Source organism: Trichomycterus rosablanca, chromosome 6, assembly GCF_030014385.1.
Source record: "Trichomycterus rosablanca isolate fTriRos1 chromosome 6, fTriRos1.hap1, whole genome shotgun sequence".
NCBI classification, from domain to species: Eukaryota; Metazoa; Chordata; class Actinopteri; order Siluriformes; family Trichomycteridae; genus Trichomycterus; species Trichomycterus rosablanca.
In genome coordinates this window covers 51,993,398-52,013,999 of record NC_085993.1, presented here as the reverse complement: position 1 = coordinate 52,013,999, position 20,602 = coordinate 51,993,398, and the positions used below count along the sequence as shown (strand labels likewise).

Here is a 20,602-nt window from a genome sequence, read left to right as displayed (position 1 = left end):
GCGGTGAACGTCGTGTAGTCCAGTAGTTGTGGAGTGTACAGCGTTGAATCATGGGTGTGTGGACAGCACTGGGAACACTGGTCCTCATCGCTCACTGTGGTAAGATTTAAATTTATACCTGTGGAATTTTATTATACTGTAGATTATAGACTCATAATTCAGCCTTCCAGCATGTTTAGCACAAGATCTAAAGTAGATTAATTCATGTTACAGCACACGTGGCAGATTTGACTTTGAAATTCATCTATATGATTATATACATATATAGTTTTAAATGGTGTATGTAAGTATTTGGACACCTGACGACGAGCTTAATATCATTATTTGCATCTCATTACAAAAAACAGTTCGTTTCAGCCGCTCTTCTGAGACGTTTCCCACAAGACTTTAGGCTGTGTCTGTGTATGGGAATTTGTGCCCATTCAGTCAAAAGATGTCAGTCAATAGTATCAATGATATTAATTGTATCCATGATACCAATAGTATTATTATCAGTAGTGTTGGTAAGACTCTAGATGATGGTTTATATATATATATACAGTCAAGCCGGAAAGTCTGCATACCCCTTTCACCTTCTCCACGTTTTATTACATTACAGACTCATTCTATAATATATTTATTTATTTTTGGTCACAAAATTCTACACACAATATCCACAATGACAAAGTGAAGCTGGTTTTTAGACATTTGTGCTCATTTATTTAAAATACGGTAAAAACACACGCTGGAACCAGAGCTGGGATCTGGAATACATCGTACTGAATCTCGACTCTGCCTGCCGGCTAAGGCTGAGCGGCTACATGAACAACGATTGGCCTGTTGTTCAGATATGGGCGGGACTAAGCCGGATGGGGTCTCTCTCCCATGACTGGTGCAACTACGACCTCTGCTGGCTGATTGATGGCGCCTGCACAGAGATGAGGAGAGAGTGCTCTCAGGGTGTGTCTCTCCGTACACGACGCTGAGCTCACTGCACTCGTCAAAGTGTAGGTGATAAGATGCATACGACTGCTGCGCACGTGTCGGAGGGGGCGTGGGTTAGCTTCGTTCTCCTCGATCAGAGCGGGGATCGGCATTGGTGGAGAGGAAGCGTGACACAATCGGGCAATTATACATGCTAAAAAGGGAGAAAATGCATAAATAAAATCTAATGTAAAATATCATATGTACACAAGTGTGCACACCCTCTGATCTGACACCCAGAAGTGAGCTGAGGTGCATTTTGTTTTCACTGATCCTGCTCGAGATGTTTCTACAATTTAATTGGAGTCCACTTGTGGTCAATTCAGTTGATTGGACATGATTGGGGATTGCCAACACCTGCCTATTTAAGGTCCCACAGTTGACAGTGCATATCAATGCAAGCACTCCAAGCCATGGGGGGGTCAAGGGAATGATCTGCAGACCTCAGAAACAGGATTGTGTCGAGGCACAGATCTGGAGAATTAAGGGTACAGAAACATTGCCCAAAGAACACAGTGGCCTCCATCATTCAGAAATGGAAGAAGTTTGGAACCACCAAAAATCTTCCTAGAGCTGCTGCCCGGCCAAACTGAATGATCGGGGAAGACGGGCCTGGCCAGGGAGGTGAGCAGGAACCTGAGGGTCACTCTGACAGAGCTCCAGCGTATCCTTGTTGAGATGGGAGAACCTATCAGAAGATCAACCATCAAGGTAGCACTCCACAAATCACGTCTTTATGGTAGAGTAGCCAGACGGAAGCCATGCCTTAGTAAAAGGCACATGACAGCACCTAGAGGACTCTCAAACCATGAGAAACAAGCGTCACACCTGGAGGAAACCAGGCACCGCTCATCACCTGGCTAGTGCCATCCCTACAGTGAAGCATGGTGGAGGCAGCGTCATGATGTGGGGATGTTTTTCAGCAGCTGGATCGGGGCGACTAGTCCTGATAGAGGGAAAGATGAATGCATCTCAGTACACCCAGATCCTTGCTGATAAATAACCTGCTCCAGAGCGCTCTGGACCTCAGACTGGGGTGAAGGTTCATCTTCCAACATGACAACGACTCAAAGCACACAGCCAAGGGAACAAAGGCGTGGGTCAGAGCCCAGACCTGAATCCAATCAAACATCTGTGGAAGGAGCTGAAAATGGCCGTGCACCGACGCTCCCCATCCAACCTGACGGAGCTTGCTAGGATATGCCAAGAGGAACGGGCACAAATGTCCAGAAACGAGCGCGCCAAGCTTCTTTCCCAAGATGCCCTGAAGCTGTAATTGCTGCCAAAGGTGCATCAATCAGGTATTAAGCTCAGGGTGTGTACAGATCTGTAACCCCTAAAATAAACTATTTTTATCAGTAAAATAAAAGTGCATATGTTCTAAACCCTGTTTTCACTTCAGAATTATTGCTGATTGATGTTTGAGGCTAAAAAAGAGCTCGATCTATTATAGAATGAGTCTTTCCGGCTTGACTGTAAATAGTATTAATAACACAATAATACCAATAGTATCAATAGTTCTTTACATGATGGTTTATATACATCATACATTCATTCAATTACTGTTTTACCACTGCTTTATCCTGGTCAGGGTCGCAGTGGGTCCAATTAATTGGGCAAAAGGTAGAAAACACCTCAGACAGATCGCCAGTCCATCACAGGGCAAACACACACATGCTAAATTCATACATGTGAGAGTAATATAACTGTGAGGACGTGTCGGTGATTTAAACTGTTAGAACTTTGATCACCTGTTTATGTGTGTGTGTGTGTGTGTGTGTGTGTGTGTGTGTGCAGTGTGCAGCCAGACCACCACTATAAGATGGTGCACAGTTTCTTCGAAGGAGGAGAACAAGTGCACCGCCATGGCCACGGCGTTCAGCAGCGCGGCGATCCGGCCCACGCTACGCTGCGTCAGCGGCACGTCAGTCACCGACTGCGCTCAGAAACTCACGGTAACGCCGTTTAAGCTCAGTTATCAGTGTACTGCTAGTGCAGGTGTAGCCTAGTGGTTCAGGTACTGGATCAAGACTCACAACTGCCAGGATGCCACTGGTGGGCCCTTGAGGGAGGCCCTTAACCCTCAATTGCTTAGACTGTCTAATGTTACAGTACTGTAAGCTGCTTTGGATTGAGGTGGCTGCTAAATGCTGAAAATGTATTTAAAAATGTAAATTGTGATAGAAGTTGGGTCACGTCAAGATGGGTCAGGTCACATGAATAACACAAACGTTCTAATAAATCTGGTCAAAACAAGAATCTGTGATTTATTGATCATCTTAAAGCTTTATTCAATTAGAAAAACTGCAAAGAAAAGATTTTTGATGACGCCGTATTTTGTAAATACAAATAAATTTTTAATTTACCGCCTGTAACACACAAAAACGTTGGCACGGGGCAAAATAAGATTATAAAAGTTTATAAAGTATAAATAAGTCATGAAATATTCAAACAACACCATTTGGATCGTGGTTTACCACTTTGTACCAAAGTTTGGGATAAAATGAAGAACATTTCTCAATGAATGATCATTTTACCATCTACCGTACATAACATTATAAAAAGATTCAGGTACAGCTGCTCAGGTGGCGCAGTGGTAAAATAACTCATCGGTTCGAATCTCAGCTCTGCCATCCAGCTGTTGTTCACAGGGTGGGAAAAAAGCCAGATAGAGAGCTCATAACTGATGCAATTACGACCCCTGCTGGCTGATTGATGGCGTCTGCACAGATTCAGATCAGGGCGTGGTTCTCCATACACAAGGCTGATCCGCATATGAACTCGCCTTGTGCAGGTGAAAAGATGCAGTCGGTACTGCTCATGCGTCAGAGGGGGCGTGTGTCACTCTCGCTCTCCTCAATCAGAGATTCAGGTACCTTTGACCCCCTGAGACGGCATTGCATGCATGGACGTGATCGACTATTGTCCTTTCAGTGGTGGATGGCTGAAACAGCCTAGTTGTTGGGAGGTGCACTTGTCAGTGCGCTTTCAGTGCAGGTCCCCAGCTCTAATAAAAATAAGAGGGTTGAATACATATGCATGGGTTTGAACACTGAGAGCATGCGTGTGCTGGGTGTTATTAAATGCGTCCGAATATTATATTTATATTTATATAAATACTGGATATAGCAGTAATATTCTGTTGTAAGATAAATGATAACCATGATGTTTTGATGATGATTGATTTCGTTATTTGCAGACAAACGAAGCAGATGCGTTTTCCGCCCCCGCCAAAGACATTTATGAGATGGGAAAGAAAACCGCCTTCAAAATCGCCACTGCGGAGTCCAGTGCTGACGGTACGCGCTCTTTGCGTGATCTCATAGCAGCTACGTACGCTATACAGCTATCCAACTAACCACGCGATTAACAGAAACAGTACTAATAAAGGATTTTTAACTCGTAGGTGAAGGAACGACCTACTACTCCGTCGCCGTGGTGAAGAGGACCAACACGGATATCAACATTAACAACCTGAGGGGGAAGAAGTCGTGCCACACTGGTTACAAGCGCACCACCGGGTGGAACATGCCCATCGGATATTTGATCGACAGCGGGAAGATGTCGGTCATGGCCTGTAAAGTAGAAGAAGGTGAATAGAATTATCTTTGTTAAAGGCTGTCATTAAATTATTCTTAATAAAGATAAATAATTATAATTATTGTTCTTGTTTTATATTTAGGTGTTGCTGATTACTTTATTGCCAGCTGCATTCCCGGGGTACCAGACAAGACCTCGTCTCTGTGCCAGCTCTGTGCTGGAGACGCATCAGGAGCCAACAAGTGTGAGGCCAACAACCACGAAAAATATTACTCCTATAACGGAGCCTTTAGGTAATATATCTTCTACAGTGTACAATCTATAGAATATTAAACATGTTTCTATAGTATAAACATTAGATGTTACCTGTTCCCACCCATCAAATCCTCCAATTACATGAAGGAAAAGAAAGACAGAAAAAGAGAGAGACAGACAGACATAAAGAAAGAAAAAAAGAGAGACAAACAGAGAGACAGACATAAGAAAAGAGAGAGAGAGATATGTAAAGAAAGAAAGACAGAAAGATCAAAAAGAGGGACAGACAGAGAGACATAAAGAAATAAAGAAGTAGACAGACAGAAAAACAGAAAGAAAGAAATACTAACAGACAAAAAGACAAAGACAGACAGAAAGAAAGAAAGGAAGAAAGACAGACAGACAGAAAGACAGACAGAACAGACAGACACAAAGAAAATGTAAAAGAAAGACAGACAGAAAAAAGACAGACAGAAAGAATTAAAGAAAGACAGAAAGACAGACAGACAGACAGACAGACAGACAGACAGACAGACAGACAGAAAGAATTAAAGAAAGAGAAACAGAAAAACATAGACAGACAGAAAGAAAGAAAGACAGACAGACAGACAGACAGACATAAAGAAAGAAATAGAGAGAGACAGACAGACATAAAGAAAGAGAGGCTCGTCTGAGGGAGGGAGGGTCGTAGTGATTCTTCATAACTGCTGCAGTTACGCCCTCTGTTGGCTGATCTATGGTGCTGCACAGAGACGGGGGATAATGTAGATCAGTGCGTGACTCTGGTCTCCGTATGAACCCAGGTGCAGGTGAAAAGAAGCGGTCGGTACTGCACACGTGTCGGAGGGGGCGTGTGTTAGTCATGACTCTTCACGGTCAGGAGTAGAGGTCTGCAGCAGTAGAGGGGAAATACCATCAGGGAATTGGATATGACTAACAGTGTGTGTGTGTTTGTCTCTGAAGGTGTCTGGTCGATGGCGCAGGAGACGTCGCTTTTGTTAAACACACCACAGTGGGAGAAAACACAGACGGTACAGAAACTAACTCATCATTATAATTATAGTATCATTATTAACTTCACTAACAGGACTGAACACGACCTAAACAGAACTGATCTAATGTACACTTACACCGATCAGCCATAACATTAAAACCACCTCCTTGTTTCAACACTCACTGTCCATTTTATCAGCTCCACTTACCATATAGAAGCACTTTGTAGTTCTACAATTACTGACTGTAGTCCGTCTGTTTCTCTACATGCTTTGTTACCCCCCTTTCATGCTGTTCTTCAATGGTCAGGACCCCCACAGGACCCCCACAGAGCAGGTATTATTTAGGTGGTGGATGATTCTCAGCACTGCAGTGACACTGACATGGTGGTGGTGTGTTAGTGTGTGTTGTGCTGGTATGAGTGGATCAGACACAGCAGCGCTGCTGGAGTTTTTAAACACCTCACTGTCACTGCTGGACTGAGAATCGTCCACCAACCAAAAATATCCAGCCAACAGCGCCCCGTGGGCAGCGTCCTGTGACCACTGATGAAGGTCTAGAAGATGAGCGACTCAAACAGCAGCAATAGATGAGCGATCGTCTCTGACTTTACATCTACAAGGTGGACCGACTAGGTAGGAGTGTCTAATAGAGTGGACAGTGAGTGGACACGGTATTTAAAAACTCCAGCAGCGCTGCTGTGTCTGATCCACTCATACCAGCACAACACACACTAACACACCACCACCATGTCAGTGTCACTGCAGTGCTGAGAATGATCCACCACCTAAATAATACCTGCTCTGTGGGGGTCCTGACCATTGAAGAACAGCATGAAAGGAGCTAACAAAGCATGTAGAGAAACAGATGGATTACAGTCAGTAATTGTAGAACTACAAAGTGCTTCTATATGGTAAGTGGAGCTGATAACATGGACAGTGAGTGTAGAAACAAGGAGGTGGTTTTAATGTTATGGCTGATCAGTGCAAACATACACACACACGCACATGAACATGCACTCACTCATGTGCACACACACTTACAGTACATACGCACACTTATACAAACACAATTACACTCACACATATACCTTTACATACATACACACACACACATGCACACATACACACAAAACACATTTTTGCTCCCTGGACTCACACAACTACTTTATTATCACTCTTATCTTTATACTTTATGGTTTAATATCTCTTCTGTTATATAATCCTACACTCGTATATCAGAACATTTACCTTACTTAGAATTTACTCACTTAACAACACACAACTTACATATACACACACACACACACACTTATACATACACACACTTACACTCTGACACACAGTTACACCCTGGTCCTGAAGGACTTGTACTTGTATACAGAACTACAATGACATTAAAGCCTCTTGAACATGATGTCCAGGTAAAGGTGATGTGTGGGCGAAGGACCTCCTGTCCGTGGACTACCAGCTGCTGTGCCCAGACGGGACCCGCGGTCCCGCCACCGACTTCAAGCGCTGCAATCTGGCCCGAGTGCCGTCCAGAGGAATCGTGGTGCGCACCGAGATCGACGGCACCGTGGTGTTCAACATGCTGCGTGAAGGACTGGTAAGGACTTTGTGCTGGGTCGGTGGGTAGCACTGTCGCCTCACGGCAAGAAGGTCCTGGGTTCGATTCCCATGGGTCCTTTCTGTGTGGAGTTTGCATGTTCTCCCCATGTCTGTGTGGATTTCCTCCCACAGTACAAAGACATGCAGTCAGGTTCATTAGAGATACTAAGTTGCCCCAAGTGTGTATGACCTGTGATGGACTGGCGACCTGTCCGGGGTGTGTCCCCCCAGTGAGTTGCACCCACCACAACCCTGGTTAGGATAAGCAGTGATAAAACAGACAGTGAATAAATTTTATTGATTAATAAATATTATTTTTAAGCTTGTATGTGAGTTTTTTGTGCTCGTGTCCCCCCGCAGCAAAAGTCGGACTTTTCCATGTTCTCCTCGGTCGTATATCACGGCGAGAACCTGCTGTTCAGCGACAGCTCGGCGAAATTCATTCCCACCGGAACCGAGGACTACGTTCAGTGGATGGGTGTGAAGTACTATAACATACTAAAAGCCATGGACTGCTCCAGCGCTGGTGAGCGGTTTAAAATCTTAGTGAAATATTACTTACAGGGTCTGTGTGAAAACCCAGTGACGTAGACGTCTAAATAATCTGATCATGAGCTCTCTTATTAGTACCATCTCTACTGAGGAGCTGATCAGGTAGGTAGTGGGGGCAGGGCGGGGCACCAGGTTTTCACACAGACCCGATGTGTGTCTTAAAATGGTGTTACATGAACCAAGCCATTGTTGGGACACATCAGTGCAGGTCCCAAGCCCGGATAAATAGGAGGATTGCCAAACGAATCAAACGTGCACATGAATGATCCGTGTGTGTATATTATTATTTTAGACGTCCCTGAGATCCTGCGCTGGTGCGTGCTGTCTTCTGGAGAGCAGCGGAAGTGTGAAGACATGGCCCAAGCCTTCCAGAAAAAGGGACTCGCTCCCAAAATCCAGTGTCTGTTTGGATCGTCCATAGATGACTGCCTGAAGAAAATTCAGGTGAGCAGATCAGAGATGTGGGATGAACTCGTTTGTGGAATATAAGTCGTATCTTTTTAGTGTTGAGCTTCCAGATTCTCCAAACTGGTATTGAACCTCACACCAGTATTTGCTCACATGTTTTACTTTTGGGGAAAAGTTCATACAAAAAAAAAAAAGATCTGTGCTGCCAGGATGATGCCAGCCCCGTAGAGAACCGCATGTTCAGTCTGGCACTCATCAGATTATGGAGAGGACACACACGTCATCATGGTCCCCAACCTCAGGGGGAAGCCAAACATAAAAATACAGTTTTCACATGTTAAATAAACTCACAAACACACGCTGGATGAAAAAATATAAATATAAACTTATTTAAAAATACAGTGTATCACAAAAGTGAGTACACCCCTCACATTTCTGCAGATATTTAAGTATATCTTTTCATGGGACAACACTGACAAAATGACACTTTGACACAATGAAAAGTAGTCTGTGTGCAGCTTATATAACAGTGTAAATTTATTCTTCCCTCAAAATAACTCAATATACAGCCATTAATGTCTAAACCACCGGCAACAAAAGTGAGTACACCCCTAAGAGACTACACCCCTAAATGTCCAAATTGAGCACTGCTTGTCATTTTCCCTCCAAAATGTCATGTGATTTGTTAGTGTTACTAGGTCTCAGGTGTGCATAGGGAGCAGGTGTGTTCAATTTAGTAGTACAGCTCTCACACTCTCTCATACTGGTCACTGAAAGTTCCAACATGGCACCTCATGGCAAAGAACTCTCTGAGGATCCTAAAAGACGAATTGTTGCGCTACATGAAGATGGCCAAGGCTACAAGAAGATTGCCAACACCCTGAAACTGGGCTGCAGCACAGTGGCCAAGATCATCCAGCGTTTTAAAAGAGCAGGGTCCACTCAGAACAGACCTCGTGTTGGTCGTCCAAAGAAGCTGAGTGCACGTGCTCAGCGTCACATCCAACTGCTGTCTTTAAAAGATGGGCGCAGGAGTGCTGTCAGCATTGCTGCAGAGATTGAAAAGGTGGGGGGTCAGCCTGTCAGTGCTCAGACCATACGCCGCACACTACATCAAATTGGTCTTCATGGCTGTCACCCCAGAAGGAAGCCTCTTCTGAAGTCTCTACACAAGAAAGCCCGCAAACAGTTTGCTGAAGACATGTCAACAAAGGACATGGATTACTGGAACCATGTCCTATGGTCTGATGAGACCAAGATTCATTTGTTTGGTTCAGATGGTCTCAAGCATGTGTGGCGGCAATCAGGTGAGGAGTACAAAGATAAGTGTGTCATGCCTACAGTCAAGCATGGTGGTGGGAATGCCATGGTCTGGGGCTGCATGAGTGCAGCAGGTGTTGGGGAGTTACATTTCATTGAGGGACACATGAACTCCAATATGTACTGTGAAATACTGAAGCAGAGCATGATCCCCTCCCTCCGGAAACTGGGTCGCAGGGCAGTGTTCCAGCATGATAATGACCCCAAACACACCTCTAAGACGACCACTGCTTTATTGAAGAGGCTGAGGGTAAAGGTGATGGACTGGCCAAGCATGTCTCCAGACCTAAACCCAATAGAACATCTTTGGGGCATCCTCAAGCGGAAGGTGGAGGAGCGCAAAGTCTCGAATATCCGCCAGCTCCGTGATGTCGTCATGGAGGAGTGGAAAAGCATTCCAGTGGCAACCTGTGAAGCTCTGGTAAACTCCATGCCCAGGAGAGTTAAGGCAGTTCTGGGAAATAATGATGGCCACACAAAATATTGACACTTCAAGAACTTTCACTAAGGGGTGTACTCACTTTTGTTGCCGGTGGTTTAGACATTAACGGCTGTATATTGAGTTATTTTGAGGGAAGAATAAATTTACACTGTTATATAAGCTGCACACAGACTACTTTTCATTGTGTCAAAGTGTCATTTTGTCAGTGTTGTCCCATGAAAAGATATACTTAAATATCTGCAGAAATGTGAGGGGTGTACTCACTTTTGTGATACACTGTATATTTCACTCAAAAACAGTAGAGATGCCCTTTGTGACCTGCACTCTCAGGTTTATCAGATCAACCAGCTGACTGCATCAGTTATAGGGAATCCTCTCCGCCATCCAACCCAACAGAAGAGCCAATCGTTGTCTGTTGGGGGCCCAGCCTGCCGATAGCAAAGCTGAAAACTCATGATTCTCAGATTTACATAGATGGGTTGAGTGTGTGGTGCCTCGGCCACCAGATTGATAGCTATTACGTGGTGGGAACACTTGGTGGGGGAGTTGCATTGTTACACTACATAATATCACTCATGATACCTACTTTTATATTACAGAATAAAGACGCGGACGCTATCACACTCGACGGAGGCTACGTCTACACTGCAGGGAAGGATTATGGTCTGATCCCGGCTGCCGGAGAGAGCTACACAGGTTAGAACCAACACACCACATCTGTGGGTTTTATCATGTACCATGTTAATGTAAACATTGTTTATAGTGACGGATGTATAATGCCAATAATACACACTATGAACCCAAAAAGTATTGGGACGCCCCTTCTGATTATTGAATTGATAAGTTTTAGCCACAACGATTGCTAACAGGAGCGCTGCATTTGCTAAAGAGAATTCAAGTGTTATTGTAGCTCAGCAGACACTAATGTGTTGTGATAATTGCTCGGCAGATGCTAATATGTTAGTAAAGTTGCCATTGTTATGCCCCTGACCAAGGCCCTTAACCGTCTCAGCTCCATGGGCACCATACCGTGACTGACCCTGGGCTCTGACCCCAGCTTACAAACTGGGACGTTTCATCAGCCCTGGAGTATTATTATTAATATTATTATAATTTATTATATTATTATTATTGTTATTATTGTTACTATATTATAATTGTTATTATTATTGTTTATTATATTATTATTGTTTATTTTATTATTATTAGAATTATTATTGTTTATTATATTATTAAGGTATGGTAACAGGTTGTTTTAAGAGGTACTAAGATGATGCCAAGTGTTGCTAGGTGGTTGCTATAGTAGTCTGTTAATTTCTTATGTTATTAAGAGGTTGCTGTTGTTGGGTGGTTGCTAGGATGTTGCTAGGATGTTGCTGTGCTAACAGGTTAGTTGCTATGGGGTTGATAAGCTGTTGCTAGATGGTTGTTAAGCTGTTGCTGTGCAGTTGCCAAGGCATATCAGGTGGTTGCTAAGCTGGTACTATGTGATCGTAGGGTGTACATGTGTAGAATTGGGCAGTGGCAGCTCAGAGGTTAAGATACTGGAGTAGTAATCAGAATGTTGCCAGTTCAAGCCCCACTGCAGCCAAGTTGCCACTGTTGGGCCCCTGAGCAAGGCCCTTAAACCCTTACTTACCCTCAAACTGTATTCAGCCATAATGAACATAGGTTGATCTGGATAAAAGGCTGTAAATGTGAACGCTGTGTTGTGTAAGAGTGCGGGTGATAGTCACTGAGTGAGAGAGTAAGTATTGTACGTATTCTTGGAAATGTCAGAGTCCAGGGAGCAAGACTGTGTGTGTGTGTGTGTGTGTGTGTGTGTGTGTGTGTGTGTGTGTGTGAGGGTGTGTGTGAGGGTGTGTGTGTGTGAGGGTGTGTGTGTGTGTGTGTGTGTGTGTGTGTGTGTGTGTGTGTGTGTGTGTGTGTGTGTGTGTGAGAGGGTGAGTTTTCCACACAGTTGTACAGAGCCTCTGTTGAAGGTGTCCTGGCCTGCAGCGTGGAACACATGAATGCTTCTCAGTGTGTTTAGCTTTTAGCATCATGTTTTCCTCTTGGTTTTGGCTTTTCGGTGCAGTGAAACACGTTTATAATCTTTCTACGTTTATTTCAGTTGTTTATAACGTTTATAATCTTTCTACGTTTATTTCAGTTGTTTATAACGTTTATAATCTTTCTACGTTTATTTCAGTTGTTTATAACGTTTATAATCTTTCTACGTTTATTTCAGTTGTTTATAACGTTTATAATCTTTCTACGTTTATTTCAGTTGTTTATAACGTTTATAATCTTTCTACGTTTATTTCAGTTGTTTATAACATTTATAATCTTTCTACGTTTATTTCAGTTGTTTATAACGTTTATAATCTTTCTACGTTTATTTCAGTTGTTTATAAGATAAGATAAGATAATCCTTTATTAGTCCCACAGTGGGGAAATTCACAGTGTTGCAGCAGCGAAGGGACAGTACAGCACTCAGTACAAAAAATAGACAATAAAAAGTACAGTGTATAACAATAATAATAATAAAAAGTCAAAAACTCTGAAAAAAAACTAAATATTTACAAATAATTACAAACAATAATTTCACATGGGAAAAAAATATTGCACATATTGCACATTGCACATTGTAATAATTACATGGGGAAGAAGTTGTACATTGTTATGAATAATGAATGATTTAGAGTGTGTGCGTGATCTGTCTGGAGCAGTTTATAACGTTTATAATCTTTCTACGTTTATTTCAGTTGTTTATAACGTTTATAATCTTTCTACGTTTATTTCAGTTGTTTATAACGTTTATAATCTTTCTACGTTTATTTCAGTTGTTTATAACGTTTATAATCTTTCTACGTTTATTTCAGTTGTTTATAACGTTTATAATCTTTCTACGTTTATTTCAGTTGTTTATAACGTTTATAATCTTTCTACGTTTATTTCAGTTGTTTATAACGTTTATAATCTTTCTACGTTTATTTCAGTTGTTTATAACGTTTATAATCTTTCTACGTTTATTTCAGTTGTTTATAACGTTTATAATCTTTCTACGTTTATTTCAGTTGTTTATAACGTTTATAATCTTTCTACGTTTATTTCAGTTGTTTATAACGTTTATAATCTTTCTACGTTTATTTCAGTTGTTTATAACGTTTATAATCTTTCTACGTTTATTTCAGTTGTTTATAACGTTTATAATCTTTCTACGTTTATTTCAGTTGTTTATAACGTTTATAATCTTTCTACGTTTATTTCAGTTGTTTATAACGTTTATAATCTTTCTACGTTTATTTCAGTTGTTTATAACGTTTATAATCTTTCTACGTTTATTTCAGTTGTTTATAACGTTTATAATCTTTCTACGTTTATTTCAGTTGTTTATAACGTTTATAATCTTTCTACGTTTATTTCAGTTGTTTATAACGTTTATAATCTTTCTACGTTTATTTCAGTTGTTTATAACGTTTATAATCTTTCTACGTTTATTTCAGTTGTTTATAACGTTTATAATCTTTCTACGTTTATTTCAGTTGTTTATAACGTTTATAATCTTTCTACGTTTATTTCAGTTGTTTATAACGTTTATAATCTTTCTACGTTTATTTCAGTTGTTTATAACGTTTATAATCTTTCTACGTTTATTTCAGTTGTTTATAACGTTTATAATCTTTCTACGTTTATATCAGTTGTTTATAACGTTTATAATCTTTCTACGTTTATTTCAGTTGTTTATAACGTTTATAATCTTTCTACGTTTATTTCAGTTGTTTATAACGTTTATAATCTTTCTACGTTTATTTCAGTTGTTTATAACGTTTATAATCTTTCTACGTTTATTTCAGTTGTTTATAACGTTTATAATCTTTCTACGTTTATTTCAGTTGTTTATAACGGGGAGGTAATTTGTCTCCTGCAGAAAACTCAGGCAGAGCAAGACAACACACTGATGATTCTTTATATATTTTGTCATAAATGTCACCATTCTAGTTTAGTGAATAAAGCTTTGGGTGATCGAACAGTGGTCATGCAGCCAGACCCTTAAACCTCTCAGCTCCAGGGGCACCATACAGTGACTGACCCTGGGCTCTGACCCCAGCTTACAAACGAGCCGGGATACATCAAAAATCACTTTACTGCTCTGTGTAAATGAACATATATGATAAATAAAGGCACTCTGAGCAGTCTGAGTCAGTCACCATACAGTGACTGACCCTGGGCTCTGACCCCAGCTTACAAACGAGCCGGGATACATCAAAAATCACTTTACTGCTCTGTGTAAATGAACATATATGATAAATAAAGGCACTCTGAGCAGTGGTAGTAGTAATCAGAATGTTGCTGGTTCAAGCCCCACTGTAGCCAAGTTGCCATTGTTTGGCCCTTGACCAAGGCCCTTAACCGTCTCAGCTTCAGGGGCGCCATACAGTGACTGACTCTGGGCTCTGACCCCAGCTTACAAACTGGGACGTTCCATCAGCCCTGGATTTATATTATTATTTTATTATTATTATTATTGTTTATTATATTATTATCATTTTTATAATAATTGTTATTATAATTATTATTGTTTATTTTATTATTATTATATTATTATTATTATTATTATTATTATAATTTATTTTATTATTATTATAATTATTATTGTTTATTATATTATTATCATTTTTATAATAATTGTTATTATATTTATTATTGTTTATTTTATTATTATTATATTATTATAATTATAATTATTATAATTTATTTTATTATTATTATAATTATTATTGTTTATTATATTATTATTATAATTATTATTGTTTATTATATTATTATTTAAATTATTATAGTTTATTACATTATCATTAAAATTATTATTGTTTATTATTATTATAATTATTATTGTTTATTATATGATTATTATAATTATTATTGTTTATTATATTATTATTTAAATTATTATAGATTATTACATTATTATTAAAATTATTATTGTTTATTATTATTATAGTTATTATTGTTTATTATTATTATAATTATTATTGTTTATTATATTATTATTAGAATTTTTAGTTTATTATATTATTTTTAAAATTATTATTGTTTATTATTATTATAATTATTATAGTTTATTATATTATTATTCTAATTTTTATTGTTTATTATATTATTATTACAATTATTATTGTTTATTATATTATTATTAAAATTATTATTGTTTATTTTATTATTATTATTATTATTATTATTGTTGTTAATATTATTATCATGTATTTATTTATTATTGTTATTATTACAGTTATTATCATTATAAAGTGTTGGGTGTTTAAATGTAATTTTGTTTATATTATTTTTATTTATTTTGGACTGTGGGAGGAAACCGGCACAGACATTTAATCACATGAATGAGTTAATTTAAGCCTCAGAACCGTTCTGCTGTGTGTCTTTGTGGTTCTTAGTTCACATGAATCTTCATGTACTTCATCTCCTGGTTATTTAAACGTCATATCCGGTTATTGTAACTTCATATCCGGTTATTTTAATTCTATATCCTGGTTATTTTCCTGCTGTTTTAGGCGACAGTGACGGCAGCATCTACTACGCCGTGGCCGTGCTGAAGAAAAGCAACAGAATCATCAACAGGTTCAGCGACCTGAGAGGCCAGACGTCCTGTCACACCGGCTATGGCAGGACCAGCGGCTGGAACATTCCTATCGGCCTCCTTATCGAGAAAGGACTCATCAGACCACAGAAGTGCCAGAACGCCCAAGGTCAGTGTTCCACACGTCGCTCAGGGTCTGGGTTCCCAGCGATCATGAGTTAAAATTCCCTGTTATCTGTGTTTTGACTGGCTGGTGACGCGGTGCCTGAGCTACGAGGGTTCGAATCCTGGGCTGGGCTCACAAATACAGAGGGTCATTGTGGGGACACATGGGTGCACCTTTAGTGCAGGTACTAAGCCCGGGTAAATAGCGGGGCTGCATCAGGAAGGGCGTCCAGCTCCACCGATCTACTGTGGCGCCCCCTAATGGGAGCAGCCGAATGGAATCATCAACATATAAATAAATAGCGGAACCAAATATTGTTCTTAACCCGCTACAATGAACAGGAGATGTTCCGTAGGTCGTCCCTAGGTAACAGGGACGTCCCGGCATATTTGGGGTGTTCCTCTGTCCCAGTGGTTCCTCTCACGGGGCTCTGAACACAGAAAGCAAGAGAAAGCGAATCGCCAGCTAACGCATTGGCAAAGAGGACAGGAAGATGCCGTGATATTTATCAAAACCTTCCACCTGGAGCGCATCAGAGAATAACAGGTCACACCGTGCCTCCGTGCTCCCTCTGCTGGCCATATTGGCGGCACAGGAGGGCATGACTCGACATGAGTGTACTGTAGGATCTCCTTATAGAGTCCATGCCGTTACAGTGTTGGTTCAATGCCCAGCGTCAAAGCAGTTACAAGGTTTTGTTTGACTGTATGAATTATTTCCCTGTAGCTGTAGGCGAGTTCTTCAAAGCCAGCTGTGTACCCGGTGCAGACCAGGCTGGTTTTCCCAGCAACCTTTGCTCACAGTGCATCGGAGACTCCAGCGGTGACTATAAATGCGTCAAAGGTCAGGATCTGTTTGACGGCTACAACGGAGCCTTTAGGTAATTTCTTCATATATTTTTTATATTTCATGATTTTATTATATGATCGAGAGTCTGAACGAGACTTCTTTATGGTTCAGGTGTCTGGTACAAGATGGAGGCGAGGTCGCCTTCGTGAAACATTCCACCGTTTTCCAGAACACCGATGGTACGTTTATCATATTTAACTATTTAACTTGTAAACCCAAGAAACGGCCCATAATTAAAAACTTTTATTTTCAGGCAACGGTACCGAACCTTGGTCTCTTAACCTGAACTCAAAGGACTACCAGCTACTCTGCTCTCAGGATTCCCGCGCCGAGGTCACTCAGTATAAACAGTGCAACCTCGCCCGCGTCCCCTCCCACGCCGTGATGGTCCGAACCGACACCAACCCCAACGTCGTGTACGGTCTGCTGGATAAAGCCCAGGTAATAAACGGACGTACGTTATTGTAGTGTGTGTGTAAAATTGAATGATTGACGCGTGAACCGTTCCCGTCCCGATTCCAGCAATTCTACGGAGTGAACGCTGTCTCGGGCTTCAAGATGTTCGACTCCAGTCAGTACGATGGATCGGATCTGATCTTCAAGGACTCGACGGTCAGCATTATCGCTGTGGCTGAGAAGAAGACCTACAAGTGCTGGCTCGGTCAGCAGTACATGGACGCTCTGGTAGCCATGGAGTGCACTGGCTCTTCATCAGGTGAGCTGATGATTATTTCTGCTTTTTCTCTCTTTTTCTCACGGTTTAGTCGTAGCCAGTTCCTCTTTCTATGCTGGAGACCCCGATGGCGTACGAGGAGGGTATATTCTCCTGACACGCCCTCCCTCCGACACCTGTGTGCTCCACCGACCCCTTCTTATTTGCACAGAGAGTCACACACTGATCTCCACATTCCTCCAGTTCTGTACAGGCGCCTCGGCTACTAACCAGGGTCCTCACACAGCCTCGAAGACCCCGCCCACTTTTTAGTCCCATCTTTTCCCACCCAGCAGACTTAGCGGCCGATTTTGTCTGCCACAGACACTGCCAATTGTGTCCGCTAGGGAGCGCCCAGCCGACCGGTTACAGAGCTGAGATTCTTTCTCTGGGAGATTAAAATCCCAGCGCTGGTGTGCTAGTGGAACGTCTTGCTGCTCCACCTGGGCGCCCAATTCCATTTTTGATTCATCGCTCCTTAGACCCGTGTCCCAGAACTCTGGGACTGCAGGCCTGTCCGAATTCCTTCTGGCATATCCCAGTCCGCCCTTCTGTGAAGGTTCCAGGAAGTTCTTGGTTGTTGAGGATCTTCTTATGGTCGCCACTGACACATTCATCCCAGCCTTCATCAGGTCATCCTGATAAGAATGCTAAAGTCCTGTGGACAAAACGTAAGTTCAGGACGATACACCAGGTGGTGTTCCACTGACGTCTTCATGCTTGTTCTAATCCACTTTAGCTAGCAGCATCAGAATGCTTTCTACATAAAATACACTCAGCACCAGCGCTGAGATTCTACACACCACTGTTTGAATCTCAGCTCTGCTACCGGTCGGCTGGGCGCCATCTAGTGGGTAATGCCTGCAGCAGACAAAATTGGCCATTGAGCGTGCTGGGTGGAAGAAGAATGGACTAATAAAGTGGGCGGGGTCTTCAAACGCTGTGTAAGGACCCTGGTTGGCAGCTCGAGGCGCCTGTACAGAAGTGGAGGAGCCTCATAGGCGAGGGACTGCACACACGTCATAGGGGACGTGAGCAGGTGAATATACCCTCCTCGGATGCAATCGGGATCCCTGGGAGTGGAAGACTGATTGGCTACGCTAAATACGATTGGCTTCATCACAGCCACGTTTCTTATTTTGGGGCGCCTTTAAAGAAGGCAGAATAAAACTGGACGTGCGTGATCTGAATCCTTCTGCATTGTCTTGAACGAGGCTATTTATTATTATTATTTATTTATTTTGTGTGTCTTGTGTTTACATTCATGTCTTGTGTGTTCCAGCGCTGACCTCTCGCCTGCTGCTCGTCGCTCTGGCTGCGTTCATCTCTCTTCTGGTTTATTAGCTGCCCGGTCCGATATTTTTCAGAAGCGACGCACACACCTCGTATAATCTATTGCACCGTCCCGCAGTTAGGAACAGATCATCCTCCCTGTTTATCGTGGCAGATTCAATTCAAATTGGATTGCGTTTTACTGTTCAGCACCAGCCTCGATCGTATCTGACCCAGCTTATCGTCGCTCTCAGTGAAGTGCGTTCGATTATCACGGCCGTACCTGGAACTCATGAGCTTGTGTTTTATTGCACCTTTTTATTGCGTCTCGTTACCTTTAGTCCTCTGATCGGTTGGCATCTTCTGATGAACTCTATGCTCCTGAGTCCCAAGGAAACGCCGCCACACTTACTGCCTATTCTGGAATGTAAAAATGACTGTAAAAAAGTGGGCGGCACAGTGGTGGATTGAGTAGCTTTGATGCATTATAGCAAGAAATGCCAGCCAAATGCCAAATAGTTTAACCTTTCTGTGCACTATATCGTAAAATAATTTAGGATTCACCCTACTGGCTGGCATCGCAAGTTTTATTAAGTTTATATTAGCCATCATGCTTGTACAGAATTATCCACTTGTCCATTCATCCAGTGGATTGAAGGCCGACTGTGGATTTCTAAATTTATTTTATTATTATTCCCCCAATTTTACCCCCCAGTCTAGTCGTACCCACTTCCCCGACAGCTTCTTTTCACCCGCAACAGGCAGGTTTGTACAGAGATCCATATCGTGCACGGAGAGTCACACACTGATCTCCATTATCCCCCGTCTCTGTGCAGCACCATCGATCAGCCAGCAACGGTCAGAATTGCAGCCCTACGACCCTCCCTCCCTCAGACCAGCCAAAAAAAGAAAAGAATAAAAGCTTGTGAGTTTCAGGACGGATCTATACAGGTTTATTATATCAGAGTTTGCGTAAAACTCTAATATAATAAAAGTAAATGTAATATTTATAATTGAGATACATTGAGGAGAGCACAGACGCGCTACCAGACGTTTACCTTCTTGTTTAGCTTGCTGAGGGCAATCGCCATATCAGTGCATATGCTTTGCCTGTTACATATTTATTGCTCAGTCTTGTTTTTATTTTATTTTACGTTTGTAATGATCTGATTGAGGCCCGTCGTGCCCTGTGCAGGAGGATGTACATTGATGCTCACATGCTAGTCAGTTCTGTCAGTAGGTATAATTTATTATTATAACAGTACAAATCACAGTATCATCACAGTACCCATCACAGTACCCATCACAGTATCATTACAGTACCCATCACAGTACCCATCACAGTATCATCACAGTATCATCACAGTACCATCACAGTACCATCACAGTACCCATCACAGTACCCATCACAGTATCATCACAGTATCATCACAGTACCCATCACAGTACCCATCACAGTACAATCACATTATCATTACAGTACCCATCACAGTACAATCACATTATCATTACAGTACCCATCACAGTATCATTACAGTACCCATCACAGTATCATTACAGTACCCATCACAGTACCCATCACAGTATCATTACAGTACCCATCACAGTACCCATCACAGTATCATTACAGTACCCATCACAGTACCCACCACAGTACAATCACATTATCATTACAGTACCCATCACAAGACATTATCATTACAGTACCCATCACAGTATCATTACAGTACCCATCACAGTACAATCACATTATCATTACAGTACCCATCACAGTACCCATCACAGTACAATCACATTATCATTACAGTACCCATCACAGTATCATCACAGTACCCATCACATTATCATTACAGTACCCATCACAGTATCATTACAGTACAATTACATTATCATTACAGTACCCATCACAGTACAATCACATTATCATTACAGTACCCATCAC

General features: G+C 41.5%; 1 protein-coding gene across 1 annotated transcript; it reads left to right on the top strand.

Annotated features, from left to right (window-relative positions):
* The first annotated feature begins 50 nt into the window (after positions 1–50).
* Positions 51–18,732, top strand: meltf (melanotransferrin). Its single transcript, XM_062998173.1, has 16 exons — positions 51–99; positions 2,761–2,918; positions 4,163–4,262; positions 4,370–4,555; positions 4,646–4,796; positions 5,722–5,789; positions 7,175–7,359; positions 7,722–7,887; positions 8,206–8,357; positions 10,683–10,779; positions 15,636–15,830; positions 16,554–16,707; positions 16,788–16,855; positions 16,930–17,117; positions 17,199–17,391; positions 18,671–18,732. Exons 1-16 carry the CDS (start codon positions 51–53, stop codon positions 18,730–18,732), a joined length of 2,172 nt encoding a protein of 723 aa, XP_062854243.1.
* Positions 18,733–20,602: the final 1,870 nt, after the last annotated feature.